The sequence below is a fragment of the Lycorma delicatula genome, chromosome 1 (genome assembly GCF_047948215.1).
Source record: "Lycorma delicatula isolate Av1 chromosome 1, ASM4794821v1, whole genome shotgun sequence".
Classification (NCBI taxonomy): Eukaryota; Metazoa; Arthropoda; class Insecta; order Hemiptera; family Fulgoridae; genus Lycorma; species Lycorma delicatula.
Window position 1 is genome coordinate 81,727,752 of NC_134455.1, and position 22,843 is coordinate 81,750,594.

The 22,843-nt window shown below is 30.1% G+C and overlaps 1 protein-coding gene across 2 annotated transcripts in view; it reads left to right on the forward strand.

Annotated features, from left to right (window-relative positions):
• LOC142319602 (uncharacterized) overlaps positions 1-22,843 on the forward strand; it is a 294,827-nt gene that overhangs the window by 186,753 nt on the left and 85,231 nt on the right. For both annotated transcript variants that reach the window (XM_075357074.1, XM_075357083.1), the window contains one exon: positions 8,357-8,949. In XM_075357074.1, coding sequence (XP_075213189.1) covers positions 8,358-8,949 — 592 coding nt within the window. In that variant the 5' untranslated portion in view covers position 8,357. The remainder of the gene's footprint in view (positions 1-8,356; positions 8,950-22,843) is intronic.

Below are 22,843 nucleotides of genomic sequence, written 5' to 3' on the forward strand. Positions count from 1 at the left end.
CTTTTACGATAAATAATAATTCAATGATAATAAAAATAAAAAAAATAAAAATATTAGAAGTTAATGAAATAAAATTTTATGTACTTTTCATTTTAGAAAAATGTGAGTATGTAATTTAATAGGCGTACAAGGAAGTCATGTGGTGTCCACATCAGATTTTTTTATTTTCGCTTAAATTGATTGAGTTCAGATTAGAATGGGTTTATTATTTTTTTAAACTAATAATTTCCTTAATATTGGCAATATTTTATGTTATATATGAAATTTTTTTTTAACCTCCGTGACCATCGTTAGGTATTACTTCAGAAGATGAGATGAATGATTTGTAGAGTGTGTGAAAATGCCATGCCTGAACGGGATTCGAACCCGGGACCTCCGGATGAAAGGCCTAGACGCTACCACTCGCGCCACGGAGACCGGCCTGTATATGAAAATTGTTACAATATTTCTTAAAGCGTATCTTTGAAAGTTATCACTGTTTACTTTTTTCTTTAGTAAAAATTTCTTGGCATACTGAAATTTTCATTTTCTTTCAGTTTATTTGACTCTGTTATAACTTCACGCACCGTAATATTAGATAGGCTACACCACAAAAACCATGAATTTTTGAAAGTAATACTTCTGGGTTTTTCCCAGTTATTTTGTTACAAAAACACTCAATAATTGGTTTATACAATTTAATAGGCCTACAACGAAGTTATGTGGTGTCCACATCAGATTTTTTATTTACGCAAAGATGACTCGGTGAATCAAGTTCATTTTAAATGTAAGAGTTTTATAGAGTAAACAACTGTGCGTTGTAATTGCTTTTCTATTTTAGTGTAATTGTATGCAAGTAGTGTTTGAAAAAAATGTGTGGCTCACGAAACATTTAAACCATCTACATTTCGGAGTATCTCAGGGCACAATATTTGCTGCTATCATTTTATTTCTAACAAACAAGATCTTCTAGCTTCGAATCTGCATTATTTTTATCAAATGAGTTTTAGACGATACACGACTACAGTCAGTCAGAAAACTGTGTCCAGAAAAAATTGAAAGTAGTTTGTCAAAATGCGCGCCTACGTATTTCAAGTTTTTTCGTTGATATTTTCGTTGATTATACTTCAAAACGCTTCGCCATCTACCAAACAGTCCTGTTTTGAGTCTGCCGGACATCGATCTCTTTCCAAAGCTGAAATAACCACTTTGGAGAAATTGTTTTAGCTGTCTGAAAGCGTTATTAGCTGCCGTGGTTCAGGAAATTCGACACTTCAACAAAAATGGTCTCCTGACAAATCGAAAAGCTGCCAGATGTGTTGATGAGCGGGGGATTATTTTGAAGGGCTTAAACCTGGTTTGGTGTACAAATATATTTTCTTTGAATTCTGATGATCTGTGGGAGAACTCTCGTGTATATGTGTGTTTGACTGTTTGTTTATGCGCCTATATTCATATTCATGTTATATATAACGTATAAATATACATATAACGCGTATACATGTGTATATACGCGTTTATACGCTTCGCGGAGTGTAGAATGAAATTAGGCCTCCTTACCATATGCTCAGAATTCGCTTTTCTACTGACATTGACCTACAAAAAAAAATACTTACTGTTGCAAAACGTCCAGAATTAAATTTGTTTAGTTCATGTATATGATGAGTGTAATGAATAAACATATATATATATCGCGCGCGCGCACATATACACGTAAATCAGTAGTTAAATTTGTTTTAACAAAATTTTAACATTATAAGATTTTTAATCTTTTTAAAATTATATTGTTTCTTTACTACCTTTTACTAACATTTTAATTTGAATTAAAGAAGAATTTCTGAAACTTTACAATTTATGAATTTCTGAAATAAAACAATATTTATTTCAGAAATCGAGTGCTTTCTATTGATTTTTACATTTTTTTCAGAATTAAATTCCCTACAGATTTTATTAGAAGTTTTTATTAGTTTATTGGCACTTTAACAAATTAAATTCACGACGAGACAAAAAAAAAAAATCTTTTTAATTCTAAATTTTAGATTTTTGCAATAACTTTTTCAGAATATTTTCGTTTTCTGTTTCGTGGATGGCGAAGCGTTTTTGAAGTATAATTGACGAAAATATCAGCGACAAAACTTGAAATACGAAGACGCGCATTTTGACAGACTACTTTCAATTTTTTCTGGACACAGTTTTCGAATTTTTCGTCGAAAATCCTTTCGAATAAAGTTTCTGTAGTAAGGAGCGAGCACCATTTGGCACTCTGTCCATAGCAATATCATCCTCTTTTTCGTAAACGAAAATCAAAAACAACTTGCAATTTTTCAGTTCAAAAATCACATAAAACTAAATTTTCCCCTTAACTTAGTTCTCAAGAAATTCAGCATTGCTTATTTTACTCTTTGATCACAATCAGAGCGAATTATTTCACGAAATGTAAGTAGAAAATAAGCGTTGGGTATTCTAACAGAGCTTATTAGCTAAAGTTAGAATTTAAGTCAATCCCCATGAACTTTTATATTTTTTCTAATTGTGTTTTTAGTGGATTATTAAGGTGTAAAACGGGAATAATTATTTAAATTTAATTTTGTTTAGTATTTGTTTGTACAAACTTATGTGGTTCTTAAAAATACGACAGACGATTAATTTTTAGATTATTGCTATTATAATGTTTTTTTTAAGTTGATTCCAATTACGATAATAACCATATGGTACTGATAACATAAAATTATTACGTTTCATGAAGTCAAAACTGTCTCAAGTTAAAGGGAATGTAGGGAGGGAACTTCTCTGTTATCTAAACCTTTCTTTTTTTCTTTTTTTTTTAGATGAGAAACCTTAATAATGTTAACAGCTGCCCTAATATTTAACCTAACACTTCCATTATATTGGCTGAATGGTTTTGAAGCTCTCTTCTTTTACACGCACGCACGCATCAATCCACTCGTATTTGCACCTTAACATAAACCCAAGTTAAAAATATGTTTTTTTTACATTTATCATTAAACCTGTTCTATGGATTGATATATTTGTAACTTAGATATTCTAACGCAAGATTATAGAATCGTCTATACAAAAATTAAATAGATTTTTTTTCTAACTTAAGAAAATTTTGGTATAAAAATAATAATTTTTTATTTCATTACGTTACAAGAGGTGGTCGGTAGTTACTATTCTTTTACTTATTTTATTTAAAAAATGGTTAAAATGTAACAATAAATAGATAATATTTATATTTTACTCCTTTTTCTCAAATACGTGAAAAGTGTAGGACGCCCTTCTTTGTATTATATTTTATAATATTTTCACGGATAATTTGCTGTGTAATACAATGAAGGGCGCCTCACGCTTTTATTATTCCTGATTTAAAAATTTAAAGGAATCTTGTTAACAAATACATTCAGTATGCATTATTATAATTGAATATAGCAAAAGAGATGTAATAAATAAATGTACACATGAAAGCACATTCACTACCGTTAATAGAAAACAGATTTGTAGATCATCATTATCAATATAAAATGTTATTTGAATTTAATTAAAGAGTTTATTATAAATATTTATTCTTGACTTAATATGAAAGTTGAAATTATTACTTTTTTTTTTTTTAATCATCGAAATATACTTGTATTGGAAACTTTTCATTCAATAATTTTCCAAATAGTAAAATTTCTTTACTTTTTTATAATTTTTCCTATAAATAAAAGTATTTTAATTTTTTTTTAAATTATAATTTTTAGTATCAATTAAATTTAAAAAAAATACTGTCACAATTAGACAATGAATTATGTATGAAACTTCTCGGACACAATCTCAGGGGAATGTGTTAATTTATCAGTTTTAAACATATTGTATAAATGATTATGTAACACTACAGAATTGTACACAATCGTAGATGGATTACTTCTGAAATATAATGATGTAGCAAAATGAATAACCAACTCAAAACACATTTGTGTATGTCTAAGAACAGTGATTTACACGACACTAGCTGACAACTGTCCATTTAATACAACCCATCATTACAGCTATTCATTTTCTTGCGTAGCAGAAACCACAGATGGATTGGCACTTTGCGTCGGTCTTTCGCACGCATCCGCGGTTGTTTGAATTTCCATTATTTGCAAACTACAAATTTTCTATAAAATAGATTTTTTTTTATGGAAATTTTTGAAGTGAAGTTTCTTAACGCAGGCTTCAGGATGAGGAGTCAACTGAGAAAAAAACGAGCGTCACGAAAAAGCATCACGCGCTATCTGATAACACGGTTCGTTCAAGAAACGTGTTCAAAGAATGATACTGTTACTTTTTTGTGAACGATTTTTGATCACGTTCTAATTTGTTTTTTGTTTTTTTTTTTAATAACCGATACATTCTTTGTATTGTACAATGCTTGTTACATTCAATGTATTTCATTGTTAGTCATATTTCTTATCAATAAAAATACTAAAAAAATTTATCATTTGTATATATTTTGCTTATACATATTTTGCACCATTAATAATTCATATAATATTGCGTAAGAAGCTTCGCTTCCGTCGAGTGTCCGCGCACCGACGCACTCATTTTTATTTGTTACTGCAGTGCATTGTCATTGACAACAAGGATGTGTGCAAAAGTCTAGTCTTCTGTCTCATCTGGAAGTACGAGTAGGTTAAATATCGCACAGAATTCTGACCATCCCGCCATGCGATATAGCGCACAGAGAGTTAAATAAAAGTGCATAAAAATTGCTATTCAGTGAGAGTATAGTATTTCTATATAAATACAGATTTTAGACTATATTTTATACGTATAATTTACTTTTTTATTTATTTATTTTTTTCTTTCTTTAATATGTATTATTTATAGCGGTAATGGAATTTTTAATTCTATGGATTAAAAAAAGATTTCATTTTCAGTTTTTTGAGATCTCAATAAAGCAATCGATTAAGTTCTATTTTTTCCTAATGAAAACCTTAGTAGCAATGGTATCAGAAAAGCTTCTTAAAATTATTCATCTTACTTACTGATCTGTCTTACAGTCCATGGAAGATTCTGAGCTCTCGCACTACTTTCCTCCAAACACACCGACTCTCTCAGCAACCTCTCCTCACTTTCATCCTCCACATCATCCAGTCATCTTTCTCTTTCTGTCTCTCTCTCTCTCGGTCTTCCTCTATTTTTTTTCTACCTACTTTTTCCGTTTCTCGGAAAATACTTTTCTAACTACTTTATCCCTGGCATTCTTTAGATATGAACAACTTATCTAATTTTCCTTTGTTTAACTCTTATGGCAATATCATGTTCTATAGATTGCTGCTCCAAAAGACAGCAAACTCTACAATAGTTCTAATCCTCTATTTATTTCCCTCTTTCTTCAAATTGGTTTTTTCCTTAAAACTTGTAACTTCCACCTCGATAAACAATACTTATCATTCATCGCAGTTGTCTATATTCCTGATTGATATGTGATTATTGTTTCTTACAGTACAAAATAATTAATTTTCATGTTCTTTCTGATGTTTTCAGCTTTCAAAATGTTTTGGAGAGCATAAAAGCATCTATAACAAAAATTGCACCAAAATATTTAAATTTACTTCCCCTTTCAATCGCCTTCTTCAAACTAACTGTTAAACCTTAATATCTTTTAAACCTTGATATCTTTTTTCTGATTCCCTTCTCTTCAATATTATTTACTTTGTCTTTTCTGTGTTGATTAGGAGTTACATTATTTCTGGTTCAGTTTCCATAGTGCAAGACTTCTCTTCTACCTCTCTCTGATTTCTAGGTAACAAAGTTACACCATCTATATAAGCTAGTACCAGGATACTTCTATTACAAATTGGGTTTATATCCAATTGCCAAACCACTGACTCAAGCATTAAGTTAAAGAGGTGCATTGAAAATACATCTCTCTACCTCAGATCTCTTTCTATACAAAACTCCCCTGACAATATTCTAAATCTTCTTTCGACAAAAATTGCTATTGCACTGTAATTTTAAATACTGTCCTTGCAGTGTTATTCTAATGTGATTTCTAAGCTTTATGGATATCCCAAAATCCTTCATAACTTCCAGCAATTATTAGTGCAGTTGAATGTCTGTTTAAAATGTATGTAGAATTTGGTACAGCTTGAGGTTACACTCATAAACTTTCTCTAAAATCTGACTGGTACAGAATATTTGTCACTTTTGACTGATTTTTTCCTGAATCCTCCCTATTACTCTCCAAGAATTCTCTCTACCAATGGTTCCAGCCTCCTTGTCAATATCTTATTTAATACTAATACTAATATACCCCTTAGTACATTACCACTTAGTATTATGCTTAGCAGTATGCGCTCAGTAGTGCATTACTGCTTCAGTTTTCATATACCATCTTAGCCCCCTTATAACTGATGTAGCAGATTGCTACATATCCTTCAAAAAGTCATAATTTACCAACTGTAGAAAAAAAATTTGAAATTTCATCTTTTGATAAGAATACAAAATGTCCTTAATTCAAGATGTAAAATATGGAATGACAGGGAAGTGTCCTCTTCAGTCCCTTGCTTTGTTTATTAATGACCTACCACAAAATCTTGAACTGTTCATTGTCACTCTCTTTGCAGATGAGATAACTGAATCTATATCTAAAGATAACTATTAAAAATAATTAAAATCAAAGCATATTATTAATTTTTAAATGCTTTCATAAAATGAGGATAAATGCTTGTCATCAATATTAAATATTTGTTATGTTTGCCTATACTCCTGTCTGAAGTACATCATTACTTTCGGCTCCCTCATAAAGTCAGAAAAAGTCTTCAAAATACAAAAACCCACAGTTAGACCATTGTTTTGGGCCCATGAGTATGTTTTGTGCAGACCAGTATATTGGAAATTAAACATATTAACCTAATCTGTGCAATTTATTATATTTATTAATCTTTATTAGAAAAAAATAGTAATTTATCCTAACATTCATTTGTATCAAACCAGACAACAGAATTATTGTGTTCATATAGCTCAACACAATACTTCAGCTTACAACCTTATTATACTTATGTTGTCATTTCTTTAAATTACCGAACCATTTCAAAACATTTTCCAGTTTGTTTAAAATATGATAAAACAATTTTATTTCACAGAAATAATATTGCAACAATGAAATTTTAAAATGTAATATCAATTTTTAAAAAAAAAACCTGAATTTTCTGCATCTCTAATCATAAATATGTTTTCAAATAATTTGAATTATCGCCTTCTGAACAGTGATTAATTTTGTAACTATTTTTTATATTTAGTATTTTCATGTATTTATCATATCATTATACTTACATCTTAAACAAATAATATTTTAATTAATCATACCTAATTTGTGATGCTGCCCTGTGATTAAAATTTTATACCGGTTTCTCTTGGTCCCATCCATGAAGTTATTGTTATTTTTTATTTTTACTTTTTCTTCTGTGTAAGGAAGAAATTCTGTAGGTAAAGTAAGCTAATTGGGTCAGATTTTGCATGTGGAGTCTCTGCAGATGTTAAATAGCAACTTTAGTAATGAAATCTTTCACAAAATGTATGTATTTATGTATATATGCATGTTTATTGCATATACACTTGCATATTTATACGTATATATCTTCTTTCTTTTTTTTTATATCTCCAGACTAGTTGGATCAAGCCAGATGAAATTTGTGATGATGATTTCTGTAAATAGGGTATTTATAGGATATAAATTTGGTCAAGTGGCAGGGAGATATGGACTTTGAGTCCTGTTTTTCAGAATTTTACTGAAAGAAAAGGTAATCTTTTCACATAATTTAATGCTCCTTAGGTAGGTAGATAAGATATTTACTGATGACGTTTAGTCTTATTCAAACCAACATAAAAGATGGAAACAAAAAATACTTGTATACGATGGTTTCTAAATACAGATTATTGATGCTATTTAATTCTGGTCATAATTGGTGTAGATGTGAGTGACGCTGCCACCATGTGTCCTGTGACTTCACCAGGAAAGTTAAGGAACTTTTTGCTAGGTTTTTAAAATCTCTTCTAGTTTTTTAAATCTTATTATTAATATTTTAGGAGGTTTGAATGCCTATGATACGCTATATTGAAATTCAGTTGATGACACTGTTTTAGAAAATAGAATGGATGAAAATAGTCACAAGTCCAGCTGCAGATGTGTAATTAAGTTTACAACCTTTTATGAGAGAGTAAGGATAAATATTTATAAATAAAATTAATTTTTAATATTGTATTAATAATAATTTAAATCAAATCTGTCTTTATTAATATTATGTAAATTCATCTTTGCATATATATATCGCTGTCTTTTCCTATTTATTTCATAAATTTATCTTTCTCTGAAATTATACATTAGTAACAAAAATTTTATTTTTTTCAGGATGGAGAATCCTTGTTTTTTGGTAGAGGATGTAAATTCTAGCAACTCAGCTAAAATTTTACAGCAAATACTACAGTCACAACAACAATGTAAACAACTGGCCGAACTCCATTTATCTCATAAGAACAATAACAATTATAATGATAATACAATCAGCAACATCAATAACTACAAAAATATTTTAAATAATAACAATAATTTTAATCAAGTTTTGAAAGACTTAAAACTGAACCAGAATAACAGCCGTCAAGAACAACTTCAACAATTGTTTATCTACCCGTTATCTAATTCATTACCGAAGGAAATCACAGGTCTCAGTAGAGGACAATATTCTGAAAAGAAACCATCCGGTATCTCGATAATATACAGGCCACATTGTCTAGTCAATAAGTGCAAACAGGATGTAAAAGAAGCGATAAGAAATGCAAAATTAAAAAAAGAATGGTGTCCTTCTGGATGGAAATTATATTTTGTTAAAAGTAAATCTGGGGTTACAATCGCACAGAAAGTTATTACAGTTTTATGCGCTCTAATATTAGCAACTATTATTACATTATTAGCTACAGGAACTGTGTTACATCTATTAAAAAATGGTAAGTAAAATAAATAATATTATATTTTATGCATGCAATAATTGAAATACTTCTTATATTTAATGCCACTAAATTCTACGAATTTATACATAATTAAAATATTGATTTTCAGTAAAGAACCAACAAAAGTTTTATTTTTTATTCCTATTAAAGTCTACAGAAGTCCATTGATTTTAGCAGTTTGGTCTAAACAGTCACATGACCTTGGTATAATACAAATATATACCTTTATACTAATAATTCTATAAGATTTTAATATTTATATCACTATTTTTGGGCCTTTGTCAGTATCGTACGATATAAGGAAAGGATTTTATTTTTTTATCACTCTCCTAGTAAAATAATAACTTTTTATTAACAAAGTAATCATAAAATGTAAACTACGTACTTTCAACTAGGAGCAAGGATACAACAATACTCCTGGTCAATTGAACATTGAAGGAGTTGTCAAAAGAATTAATTTCAAAAACACTTTTCATAAAAAATATAGTATCGACAAATTAATTAGAACTCTAGCAGCTGAGAGTTTTGTCCTAGAGAGATTACTGCTTGAAAATTAAATAGAATTTTAAATGGAGTTTTAATATATGTAAATGTGCAATAAAGAATAATCATCTTAAAAAAACGTTTTTACTCTTTCAGTAAATTTTGAGATATGTGAAACATAGTGATAGTCATCCCCTTGACCAATTGTAACCGAAATTAATTGTAATAAAATTAAATTGGTATCAGTTATAATTATTTAGAAATCATCGATCAAAATTTCATAGTAATTGGTAACCAGATGTAAAGATATCAAGCAAAACGATAACTACAGAAAAAAGAGGAAACAAATTATTCTTCATCCCTGAATGAAATTGCCCAAATACAAAACTAAAATGACATGTAGATGTAATTGAATCATTTAAATAGTAAAAGAATATGACTGAGCAAAAAAATGACCAAAAATTCAGTGTTTTTTGTTTACATTATTTTATCTATTTAAAGTACATACAAATTTCTTGAGATAACTTACAGATTCGATTGAGGTCTCATTTCGTAGAAAAACATTTGTCACGCAACACTCACCTTGGTTCAGAATGGCTTTCATTTGTAATGCGACATACATTCACCTGAAGTCAATTTCATTCCAGACTGTAGCCAGCAAGTCGGGCGTTACCTCAGTAGCTGCGGCGTTAACTTCAGATCAGCAGGCAAAGGTGGTAAATAAACCCGATCTTTAATGAAACTCCACAAGAAAAAATCTAGCTTGATCAAATCTGAGGAGCGAGATGGCTATGCAATTGGACATTCACGGCCGACCCACCGACCTGGGAATCGAATATCAAGAAATTGTCGGACTTCTACGTGCTAGTGAAGTGATGCCCCATCTTACTGTTAGTAATGGCGACCATCTTCTGCTTCATCGTGTAACTGTGGAATTAGAAAATTTTGAAGTATGTCCAGATAAACGATACCATTTACGGTTGCCTCCTGGAAGAAGAACGGGTCTTTCTATCTGTAAATAGAATAAACATTCTCAACGAAGGTTTGGTGCCAAGAGTACCAAACCTAGGAGGCTCCCTACCGTACTCTACGAAAACTACGTTGAACTGCAGTTGTTGACTGCAAATGTGAAACCAAAACACACAACTAGCACGTTCCACATCTGTAAATGCATCTATTTTTAACATTAGTGACAGCGTTGGTGGCCGAATTCGATATTAGTGAACTAGGGGAGTCAAAATTGATGTATTTTGCTATGAAATGAGAGCTTAACCGAATCTGTAAATTACCTCAATAAATCTTAAATGCTTTTTAATTTGCGAAGTCCTTTTTGAATCACTCGGTATAGTATATAGCTATACAATATAACTATGTAGACGATAAATATAAATATATATATATAATTCATATATATAGATGATATATATATATATAGATAATCATAACATAGATGATTATAGGTTTTGTAATTGCCAAACTTAAACACGGACAATCTTAAAAATGACGCCTACATTTTTTAAAAGTAATTCTTCATTTTATTTAAGATACTAAAAATTATCAAGCCACTCAATTAAATATAGAGGTAAACCACATTTTCAGTCTGTTTTTATGAAATTGTATAATTAAATTTATCTAAACAATATACATTTATTCTTTTATTGTAAAATAAGAGAAGAGAAATTACATGAAATCTAAAGGTAGATTCTCCAGACAGCAAATGATAAAGGAAGGAAGCTGTACAAGTACTTAATATTTTTTTTAAGAGACTTTTTAAAAATTATTTTTTCTTTAAATGTATATACTCATATTACTATTAAGAAAAAGGCCATAATTTGACGCCTTATAAAAAATTAAAAAATGGACAGTTTTTATTATAGTCAGGGTATTTTTATCAAACACCGGCGCTGCTGATTTTTTTTGTTTAAATACCCAATTTATTTACTTTTAAAACTATAGAAATAATATTAAATTAAATACCTCGAATACAAAGGATAAGATAAAAGTAGATTTCCTTATCACAGTGACATAGATTCAACTTTGTATCTAATGTATTGCAATCTACAGTTGGTTATGTGCTTTTATCGTGATAGCAGTTTAATTTCGCTACCGTTGTTAAACATGAATTTTTGGAATTTACCGACTAACGAACACGATGCCATTGAGTTCCTGTAACTGTATGGCATTATACCGGAAACCAGGATATGTCGCAATGGACACGTTATGCTTCTTTACTAAACTGACGATTTTGTATCGCGTTGCAACAAACGTAGTTGCCAGTCGAAAGTCAATATGCGTGTCGGTACGTCACTGAAAAATTCGAACCTCATCTTTGTGATTGTCGTACGTTTTCTATATAGTTGGGCGTTCAAACTATCAAATACTGTTCGATGTCACCGTGAAATGGGTATGAATTCGAATACAGTAATCGACTGGAATAATTTCATTAGAGAAGTATGTGTCGACTATACAGAACAGCACAAGGTAAAATGAGGAAAATCGGTATGGTCGTCGAAATCGAGGAGACGCTGTTTTCGAGGCGCAAAAATCATGCTGGTCGCTTCTACTCACAACAGTGGGTTTTCAGCGGAATTTTTCGTAAAAATGATGAGGGTTTCGTTGTGAAAATTGCTGACAGATCGACTTAAACCCTGCTGAATACTATCAAAAAACAACAATGTAGAATCGGAAATATATTATAGTCGGATGCCTGGGGTACAAACCAAACGATGCACTGGTAACGGAAGGGTTCCGCCATTATACTGTTAATCATCGGTACCATTTCATTGATGTTAACAGTGGGATTCCTACTCAAACCATTAAACATTTGTGGATTCGCTGAACTGGGGCGAAATAAAAAGCACAGGGAAACTGACAGGCACCACCTACGTCGCCGAATTCACGTCGTGTCTCATGTTAGGGGATAAGAACCCGTTTCAGAGAATCTTGATGCCATAAGGGACATATCTTGACCGCTCGGAAGTTGCCATGTAAGTAAATTTTCCATGACTTTTAAGTCGAAATAATGCAGTAGCACGTAAATTAATAAAGAATAAAGAAATTGTTCTGATAAAGTCACGTTTGAAGAGAAAAATGGGGGTGGGCCAACAATATTCGATAAAAGTACCAAAATTAGTATTCAGAATTTATTTTTAATTTTATTTAAACATTTTATTATATTTATTTTGTTTTTTCTTAGTCAAATTTTGTACTGTTTTTCTAAAGAAAATACAGTAGTGAATAAAAACAATTCTAATTTTTAATTACCTCTAATAAAAATTGATTTATTAAATAAACACTTATTTTTGCTTAAATTATTTTTGTAAATGTTTCCATGATAATACAGGTGTCCCACCAAAAAAACTGAAAGAATGTTCTGTAAGTAAAAAATAGAGAAAAGATTTCATATAAATAATTGTCCGGAAACAGTTTGTTTTAGAGTTTTAGCTTGCGAAACATTTCGTCCTGATTTCTGTTCCAAGCGTAAAAGCTATACCGAAATTCTTAAAATTTTTATTAAGGTGTAATTTTGGTAGTTTTTTACGACTTTTTAACCTGAAAAATTAAGTAAAATTGGTTTATAAACTTTATCTCTAGAATGTTATGAAAAAATTATTGTAAAATACAAAAAATCTGTATTTCAGAACACATTTTTTTTGGTTAGTTGTACAGTAACTCTAGTGAAGAAATAAAATTCTCTACAAAATTTGTAGTGAATTTAATTCTGATAAACAAACACACATCAAAAACAGAAAACACATTACAAGTGTTTTATTTTTCTTCAACTTTACCTACCACTTCACGTAGTATGAATATGCTTATGTATGTAGTATGAATATTCTACATATGTTACATCAGTCCGGTACATTCGTCTTTCTCAATCGGCAACTGTACCAATAAACTCATTACAATAATACTCGTACATCTGGGAAAGGTTAATTGGCTACAAATCAATATGTAGACAACATGCGATGTAAAATACTGATAAAATAAAAAATATTTATTCCTAACGATAGAAAATACGTTAGCCAAAATTATAAAAAATAACCAATATTTTAGAAAAGGTTTGCTTTCAAAATGACGAATGAAATGCACAAGATCATACAGAATATTAACAAATTACACACTGGCAGATGTAGTAACCTTGTGTACACAAATTAAAAAAGTTATCCTTTTATTTATTGCATAGTTTTAACCGAATTTTTTTTATGTCTTCCTAGTCATAGTAATAATGCAAGTGACCCAAAAAAAAGAATACTTTAGGAACAAAATTGGGGGCGGAGGAGCCGATCTAAGTTTAAAAATATCATTTTTTTAAATTTTTTAATACCTTTTTGGTTTATTTAAATTTGTGATATTATTATAAGTTTAAATAATAGATTTCTAATTATAATATTGCAATAAAATTTCATCATTCACCCCATCCCAAAAAAAAAGGAATCTTATGTAACTTTTTACTGGTTCTATATTTTTCAGTGGATTTTTTTTTTGTTTCAACAATTTAATATAGCAAATTTAGAAAAATTAAAAAATTCCTTGGAAGATGGGGGAACAGGAAAAAAATGTAAAAAATGCCGATATTTTTCATTTTTTAAACTGTTTTGGTTTTTAAAACATGAAAGATAATTTTACAATAGAACTTCATCATAAATTACCCCCATCTAAAAAAAGAAATCTTGGTAACTTTTTTCATGTATGATTAATTATTTTTCCACTATATAAGAATAAATAACCAATGCCAGGAAAGGATTGCAACTTTGTTGTCATCTTTTACAAATAGCACAAAAACTAAGATCTCATAAAAATTTAAAGAATGTCATTATTAAATGAACAGAAAAGTCTATAGTAGAAAAAGTACTGAATGAATTTTGAATAGATTTTTCGGGGAAGCCAGGAAAGTTATGTAACTGATTATTAAGAGCTTTATTAATTTAGGGTTTGATAGAACACAACAGGAACCAAAACTTTATAAGCCTCCTGAGAGATATAAAATTATGTAGTAAATAATTTCATCAAAATCGGTTAATTCACTCTGAAGAGATCAATCAAATCGATAACTGATAAAAAACGCAAAAATCGGCTTATAACCCTCACCCGTAAATGAAAGTGATTAAATTCGAGTGGTTTACTAATGTAAGGGAATCATCTAATTAGCAGAAATATGTGATTTTCAGTCCAGAAATGACAAACAAGAGATAAATATTAATAATTTTAAAAAAGTGCTCTTTAATAAAGGATAATTACGAATATAGGAAAATTAAAGAGTGTGCAGGTGACAATTTTGTATACAGTATTTGTATATAGTACAATTTTGTTTTCAATTTTTTTAAATTCATTCAAATATATATATATATATATATATATATATATATATATTCATATAGGCTATGACACTTCCATCATAAAAATTCCAACGCGGGGTCACAAATTTAAATCGGTTCAGCCGTTGAGCTGCTACGGTGGAACATACATACATACACCCTAAATATATTACACTCCTTTTTGGGCAGTCGTGTGATAAATAAAGGACTAAACATCGTTATCCAGTATTTAATTAACTAAAATAATAGGTGACTGATCAACTGTTAAACAGTTTTAATTTGTTTAAATATATTTTTTATGTTGTAGAAGTAGCAGGCATATAACGTTGTTTAATGATTAAGTTATCATCAGGTGCTACGTTGATAAGAAAATTTTGTCCTTCAACGAAAATTTTTAAATGCAGTCGAAGGCTCTGAATAGTAATTATCCTATATTAAAGAGTTCTCTGAATAATAATTACCGTTTATTAAAAAGCAGAAATCCTATTTACCTATTTATGAAAATTATTATTAAACAGAAATCTTTTTAATTTATTTAATTAAACGTAAATTTAATTCTATTATTTTTTTAATATTATTCATTCTATATACTTAGTTGAAACCCAGCTCACACAGTGATAGAAGCACAGTTCATTAATTCGATTCATTAAAGTTTATGCTTCAACCGGCAAATCTCCATTAGGCAAAACTCCCCGTAAGAAGGAATATATATAACTCCCGGTATAAGAATTCCAACGCGAGGTCATACATCTAAATCTATTCAGCCATTGATCTGCTACGATGGAACGAACATACATACACCCTAAATATATTACTACACTCCTTTTTAGTATATGTGTAAAAATAAAAAAAATTCTTTACCCCGCTTTTTTATAGAGGTTTAATTAAGATTGAGCATCATTAGAAAGTAACTTCAATTACCTAAGTGGTGTTAAATTATTTAAAAAAAATATTACCTACCCTTTGCATAGAATTCTGATATACGGAATACATGGATCCATATTTTCCTGCCTCCTTTACGAAAATTAAATGACATCAACAAATCACATAAAGAAATTATCGTTCCAAATTTTATCGGCCCATCCGGTATGAAAATATCAAGAAAAACCGAGGCCAATATATTCAAATACTTACATACGTATATACTGCATTTTTCCTGAATTTTTCAGTGCCAAGATTGTCCGTTTTGATTCGAGGGAGGTCACGATCAGCAAAAACCACGTAATATAATATTTAGTAGGGTCAAGTATTATATTACTTGACCTTACTAGCGCATACCCTTATACAATATAGCGTATAAAACAGTATAATTAAATATACTTATAGCGTACACAGCTACACAGTAGCTGTATACGACTATAACTATATAGTCGAAAGATTAAAAATTGTAAAATGAAATATTTTGTCTTATAAAGTTTGCTACATGTTTATGAAAAATTAAGTTTTGTTAAAAATGAAATGTACTAATTTCAATTAAAAAACTCGATAATTAATTTTTAAATCGTTTTCCGTAGAAACATTTTTTTTCCAGTACAATACATAAAGCTAAATAATATAATTGGAGTGAGAGAATTGTTTTAATTATACATTATGTTATAAATACGGATTAGTACTAAAAGTTTTTATTTATTGAACAAATTACAGAAATTATTTTCTTTATGATGTGAAATCTTACATTGCTGGAATTATTATTTCATTTAGTTTAAAAATATTTTCAAAAATTAACCAACTTATGATTCTAAAATGAATATTATTGTTGTTTTTATATAGTATACACTAAAACCATTAGGGAAAACTTATTAAAAACGTTTTATATATATATAAATATACAATCTTTATGAAAAGAATCAATTATTAAAACTATATTTTTGTTTTACTGGCTACGTGCAAAATACTTATAAATATTTAATATGATTGACGAGGCGAAGTTTCTAGCAACAAATCTTTTTTTTATAATGGTATAACGAAAAATTATTCATAAACGCTATCTAAAAACCTATATGAATAAATCAAATAAAAAATTCAACATTTATAATTACGCATGGACATTATATGAAAAAAGGAAAATTATTTCCATAAATAATTATATTCCAAAATTAGCTGTTAATATACACAGCAAATAAAGCTAACTTTATTTATTGACGTTGTTTCTTTATTTTATAAATAAAATAAAAATCACGTAATATGTATAAAGAAATGTAACAAATTACCATTCGATTTTCATAATTTAAAAATGTATAAAATACATTACATAATTTCTTTAAAATTTATTACTGATTCATTTTAATTGTAATAGTAAGTTGTTACTTCCTATACAGAATTAGTTATCTCGGGTCAGGCCATCCAAAACCGTTTGTTTATAGAAATAACAAAGAGATTATTACAATTTTTTATTTAAATTTCAACATTTAGAAGTTAGCACCACATTAAAACAAAGCCGGTAAACAGTTGCATAAACGTTCATCGAAAATCATTGCTGGAAATTTGATTCGACTACATCATGTGGGTTTTCTTCAGATCACCATGTGAATCCGTGTGATGTTTATGCCATTACAGATAAAAGAAGCATCGTTCGAAAATAGTATAAACGGAATAAGTGATAATTATTGTTAACCCATTAGCAAAATTGCAGTCATCTGTCATGAACACCAAGCTGGAGGTGTTAACTTCCTGAACATGATAAGGACGCAGTCTGTGAGCATGTAATTTCGTCCATATTGTACTTTGTGGAATATTGAGTCGTGTAGAAATTTTTCACATGCTTGTTATAGGACTAAGCTGTACCATCTGAAGAATGTTTTCACTTTCACCACAATCTACTAACTTACCCTTGGTAGGTTACCAAGATTATTAAAAATAATCTCACGAAGATTATTAAAAATACTTTTACGGTTTGGTACTATTTGTCCAGGATATCTTTCTTTATTTTTCCTGTTTAGCCTCCGGTAATTACCTTTCAGATAATACTTCAGAGGATGATATGTAAAAGTGTAAATGAAGCGTAGTCTTGTACAGTCTCAGTTCGACCATTCCTGAGATATGTGGTTAATTGAAACCCAACCACCAAAGAACACCGGTATCCACGATCTAGTATTCAAATCCTATAAAAATAACTGACTTTACTAGGACTTGATCGCTGGAACTCTCGACTTCCAAATCAGCTGATTTGGAAGTCACCACTAGACCACGCGTTCACCACTAGACCAACCCGGTGGGTTTGTCCAGGATACCTACGTCGATATTCTTCCACAGCAACTGGAGCACTTCCATCGCGAAAGCCGTTCACAAAAATCATATAAGCATATTCTTCATGAGTTTCAGCATTTTTCAAAACAAAGAATTCAAAATGGTATTTCACTTTTTTAAATTCAGATTCGGTTGAAAAAACGTAACTACAGTTTAGAGTACAACAAATATAAAAACACTGCATAACTTGATTCTCAAAAATAATTAAACACAATCTTAATTAAGTTAAAAAAAAACTAAACCGCCTAACGTTTATTTATTATTAACTACAATTTTATGACAACAATGAGTGGTATTCAGATTAATGTCGAAGCTGGCCGAACTAATTTTTCAAAGATCTAAATTTATTGTACTAAAAACAACTCTTTTTAATTTTTACAAATTCTTTATATTTTTTTTATTCTGTTTTGTTTTTAGCAATAATAGTTGATCTTTTTTGATTTTCATAGACTTAGTTTTTTCAGAATTAAATCTTCTACAAGTTTTGATAATAAAATTTATTCGTTTACAGTCGTTTAACAAAGTTATAATACGTCAAACCTGAAAAAATGTTTTTCGTCACTAAATTTTTCTGTTTTTCGTTGGGTATCATGAAAATTTTGGGAAATGTAGTTCTGACACCCATTTTATTGGATTTTCAGGTCAAAAAACATATGAAACTATGAAGTTTGCCCCTCATATAAAACCTTAAAAATTTCAGTATTGCCTCATTTCACCCACCAGCGAAATTGAAATCCGGGCGAACGTTTTCGCTAGCCGTTACTCTATAAGAAAGCGTTTTCGGTCATATATTTGTAGGAACCTTTTTTCTCATTTTAAGCTTTAGAATCAATGACCTTCAAAAAAAATTCCAAGGTCATATGTGTGACCATATAATTCAATGTAAATTTTTCCTTTCCTTTCGTTGGGGTCAAAAAGTCATTCCAGTTTGAAAAATCGTATTAACCTTGAAATAACGTTCAAGGTTAAATACAAGGTCACCATGAGGTGTTCCCCTCCAATCCGAGTAACTTCTTTTATGTCGTTTATTTGTATTGTGCGTAGTTTATTTGTAGGTTATTTATTTGTATTGCATGAAAAAACCACTTGAGTGGATTAAAATGAAAAACCAAATATTACAAATATGTTTTTATTCTAATTTCTATCTTTCCGCTCTGTCAGTGAATTTAGTTTCGTGTTTCAAGAGTAGACATGCTAATTTCCTAAACATAGCTGCCCCCCTAACTATTATAACTTTAAAGTAGATTTTTTATCTTGTTAGAAGAGTTCTTCATTCGATTATCCGTAAAAGTAAAAATCGATAAATACTGTTTATGAGTTTATTAACGATGATAACAGTACATTATTTCTCACCAAAAAATAATAATATACCGGATAAAAATACAAAATTGGGGTTTAATTTCTTATAATGCCTCTTAGATGAGGTGTACACGGTTGATTTAAGACTAAGATCGAAGTGCAAAATTGACAGTTTTAGTTGCTAACCTATCCGTAGATTGATTCCTTATATTTCCGCTTGACAATGCTACTCGCAAAGATGGTGACTACTGAACAAGAAAGCTTTCTGCGTTTGCAGTTTGCTAAATGTAAATCTATAGTTACAGTTCAACGTGCGTTCCGTAAAAGGTTTAACTGAGATCCTCCGAGTTACAATAACATTCGTCGACGGCATATTGAATTTGAAATGACCAATTATCTGGGTATGGATTGGCCGAGAGTGCTGAAGAAAATATTGAGTGTTTAGAACTACGCAGTCTTTTCAACGTAGTTCTTAAAGTCTGTTAGGAAGACCAACGCGAATTAATAATGCCGGTGATGATAGATTGGAATGTTTTAAGGAAACGCTTATGTATGCATTCATACCGTTTATAGTTGTTACAGGCTTTAAAGCCTGTCGACTACGCTGTGCGTGCCGACTTCGCAACCGAAATGTTGCAGCATGAAGTCGACGACTTTTCTTGATCGTATTGTGTTTAATGATCTTACAATGCGAAACGGACTCCCCAAAATTAAATGTTTTCTGTGCATTATCCTTACGGAAATTTTACGGAGCGTTCTTTTTCGCTGAAGAGAACGTAACAGGAGTTGCTTATTAGGATTTTCAGTGTAAACGGTTCTTTTCTCATCCGAGAGATGGACTAGAGGATTTTAGTTACTAACAAGATAGCGCGCCTCCTTATTGTACGGGATCAGTTGAATAACACTTTTCCCAGCCACCGGATCGGTCGGCATGGGCCCGATGACAGAGCTTATTTTCAGTGGCCTCCGAGACCCCATGTGATTTTTTCCTTGGGATCTTGTGTACATGCCTCCGCTACCTACTGATCTACCCGACTTGAGGCATAGGATTGAAGCACCTGTCGCTTCTATTACTCCAGGTGTGCTGATGAAAGTATGAATGAACTCTCCTGCTGGTTGAATGTGTGCTACGAGACGAAAGGTGGTGCTCAAATTGAACACTTGTAGGGAAAATCTGTAAGATTACTCTTTCATTTTATTTATGATTCATTACTGTAAGTGGATAAGGAAGTCTGTTAAGAGATTATTAAAAGCTTTAAAATCGCGATATTTATATATATATATAAATAACAATACAAACTTAGTTAAATAATTAAAATAAAATAATTCACTAAAATAATATAAATAACTTAAACACAAATAAAACAATGCACATTCTAAAACTGAAAATTAAATATCTTCATTAGAAAATGTGTTGAAAATTATCATAAAATAAATATTATAATTAAACAAAATAGAAAAATATTAATTAAGAGAGGTTTTTAAAGTAAATGTTTATAATATAAAACAAATGAAACTAAAAAAAATAATGAACTATTAAGTGCATCCACCTATTATTAACCTTGAGTGTTAACAAAGCCATTATTGTTATAAGTTACATCCTGAAATCGTATACGAGTATACTATTAGCATGTTCCGCTTATAAAAAATATTCTTTATTTTTATTCTTTTGTTATATATATATATATTTAACTCATACTATTTTATTCATTATCTTCATTAAGATCACTCATAGAGATCGCTCCTTCTTCAGTATGTTTCCCCCTCCACACCTGATGTATACTTATACAGCAGCGTTTCTCAACCTGGTGGTCGTGAAATTAGCCTACAACTTTACATGTAAACAATAATAAAATCATTTTATGAGAAAAAAATTTATTATAAATATTTTACTTACATTTATAAGAACACTTGTAAAGAAAATAAATGAATGAGATGATCGCGTTTGTTTTCATTTAAAAGTTAAATCTAAGAAACGCACAAAAACAAATTGTTTTCAAGCGATAAAAGACAATTCCCTCATTTAGTTTATAGTACACCCGCAGTCGAAAAACTCTTTAACAGAGGTAAGACGTGGCGAAAGGGATTAATATTTTCAATGCTTCTGTGACTAAATTTTCATATTCACTTCGTCGGGCAAGCCAAAACTTATCTAAATCTTCAGATGTGAACTGTAGTCGTAACGTATCGGCAGTCATTTTGATGACTGTCGATGAAACGGAGAAATATTCTTCCGCCAAGTCAACTTTTAGCTCACGCAAATGAATCTTATGTTATCCAAACTGTGGCAAATAAACTAATGTCTTCGTCATCCAAATTTTTCTCAATAAAATCCCAAGTGAGTGGAAACGTATCAAATTTTTTGCTTTGAAGGCGAATAATCCAGATATTAAGCTTCTTAATGAAATCATGAACTTTATCTGTCATTAATAAAATGTTTTTGTCACGTCCTTGTAAATTCACATTCAAGTCTATATGCGAATATAGATAAGCTAAGTAACTCAACAGCAACACATACTCATTATTCTGTAAAAATATTGAGAATGGCGTTTTCTTATCCTGGAAAAATATTAATTCATCTCGCAATTCCAACAACCGTATGTGTTTTTTAGTTAACACTTTCCCCCGCGATAACTATCTGAATTCTGCATAGAAAAGAAGATGTATTTTCTTTTCACCCATTTCATCGCATTGTTTAGCAAACAATGCGAATTACTATTCTGTAATAGTCGACTTTTAATAAAATTAACCGTTTACAAAGAATTTGTTTGAGGATTTCCGGGAATGTTTTTTTTTTTTTTGGCAAGAGCATGTCTGTGAAGAAAGCAGTACATCTATTCCTCCCTTGGTATAAGACGATCTTTTAATTTTTTTCAGAAATCCACTGCTCTTTCCTGTTATCGCCTTTGCATCATCATTACATTCTGCAACACATTTTGTCCAATCTATGTTATAGTTTTTACTAACTTCATAAGAAAACATGAAAAAGACTTCCTTGTTGCATGACCACGTATTGATTTGCAAAATCACACACTTTCTTTGATTGATTTGTCTATCGCATTTATATATCACAAATCATAAGAACTGGTAAATGTTTGCCACATCTATTGAGTCATCAAACTGAATACTAAAATATTCATTTGAAATCACTTGCTGAATTATCTGATGGCGAACATCGTTCGCGATCATATAATTCAGTATGCCTTCACTTACAAATAAAAGCTTGTTGGTTACTCTAAGTATTAATTTTCTTTTGAAAAATTTCAAGGGTTTGCTTTTATAATCCGGATGTTTAGTTTCAAAGTGTCAAACTAATTTTGATGGCTTCATGCTTTCATCGAAGAGGACTTGAAACAAATAACTGTGGCTTTCGATCTAATAAGGAAAAATGATAATTTAAATACAGTCAAACCACTCTAATTCGCATCTCAAGGGACCAATACTTTTTTTCGATTTAGGGAGTTTTCTGTTTAGAGAGCTAAAATAATGAAACTCTAAAATTGTGCAGAAAATTTCATAATTTAATAAAAATTTATGATAATCTA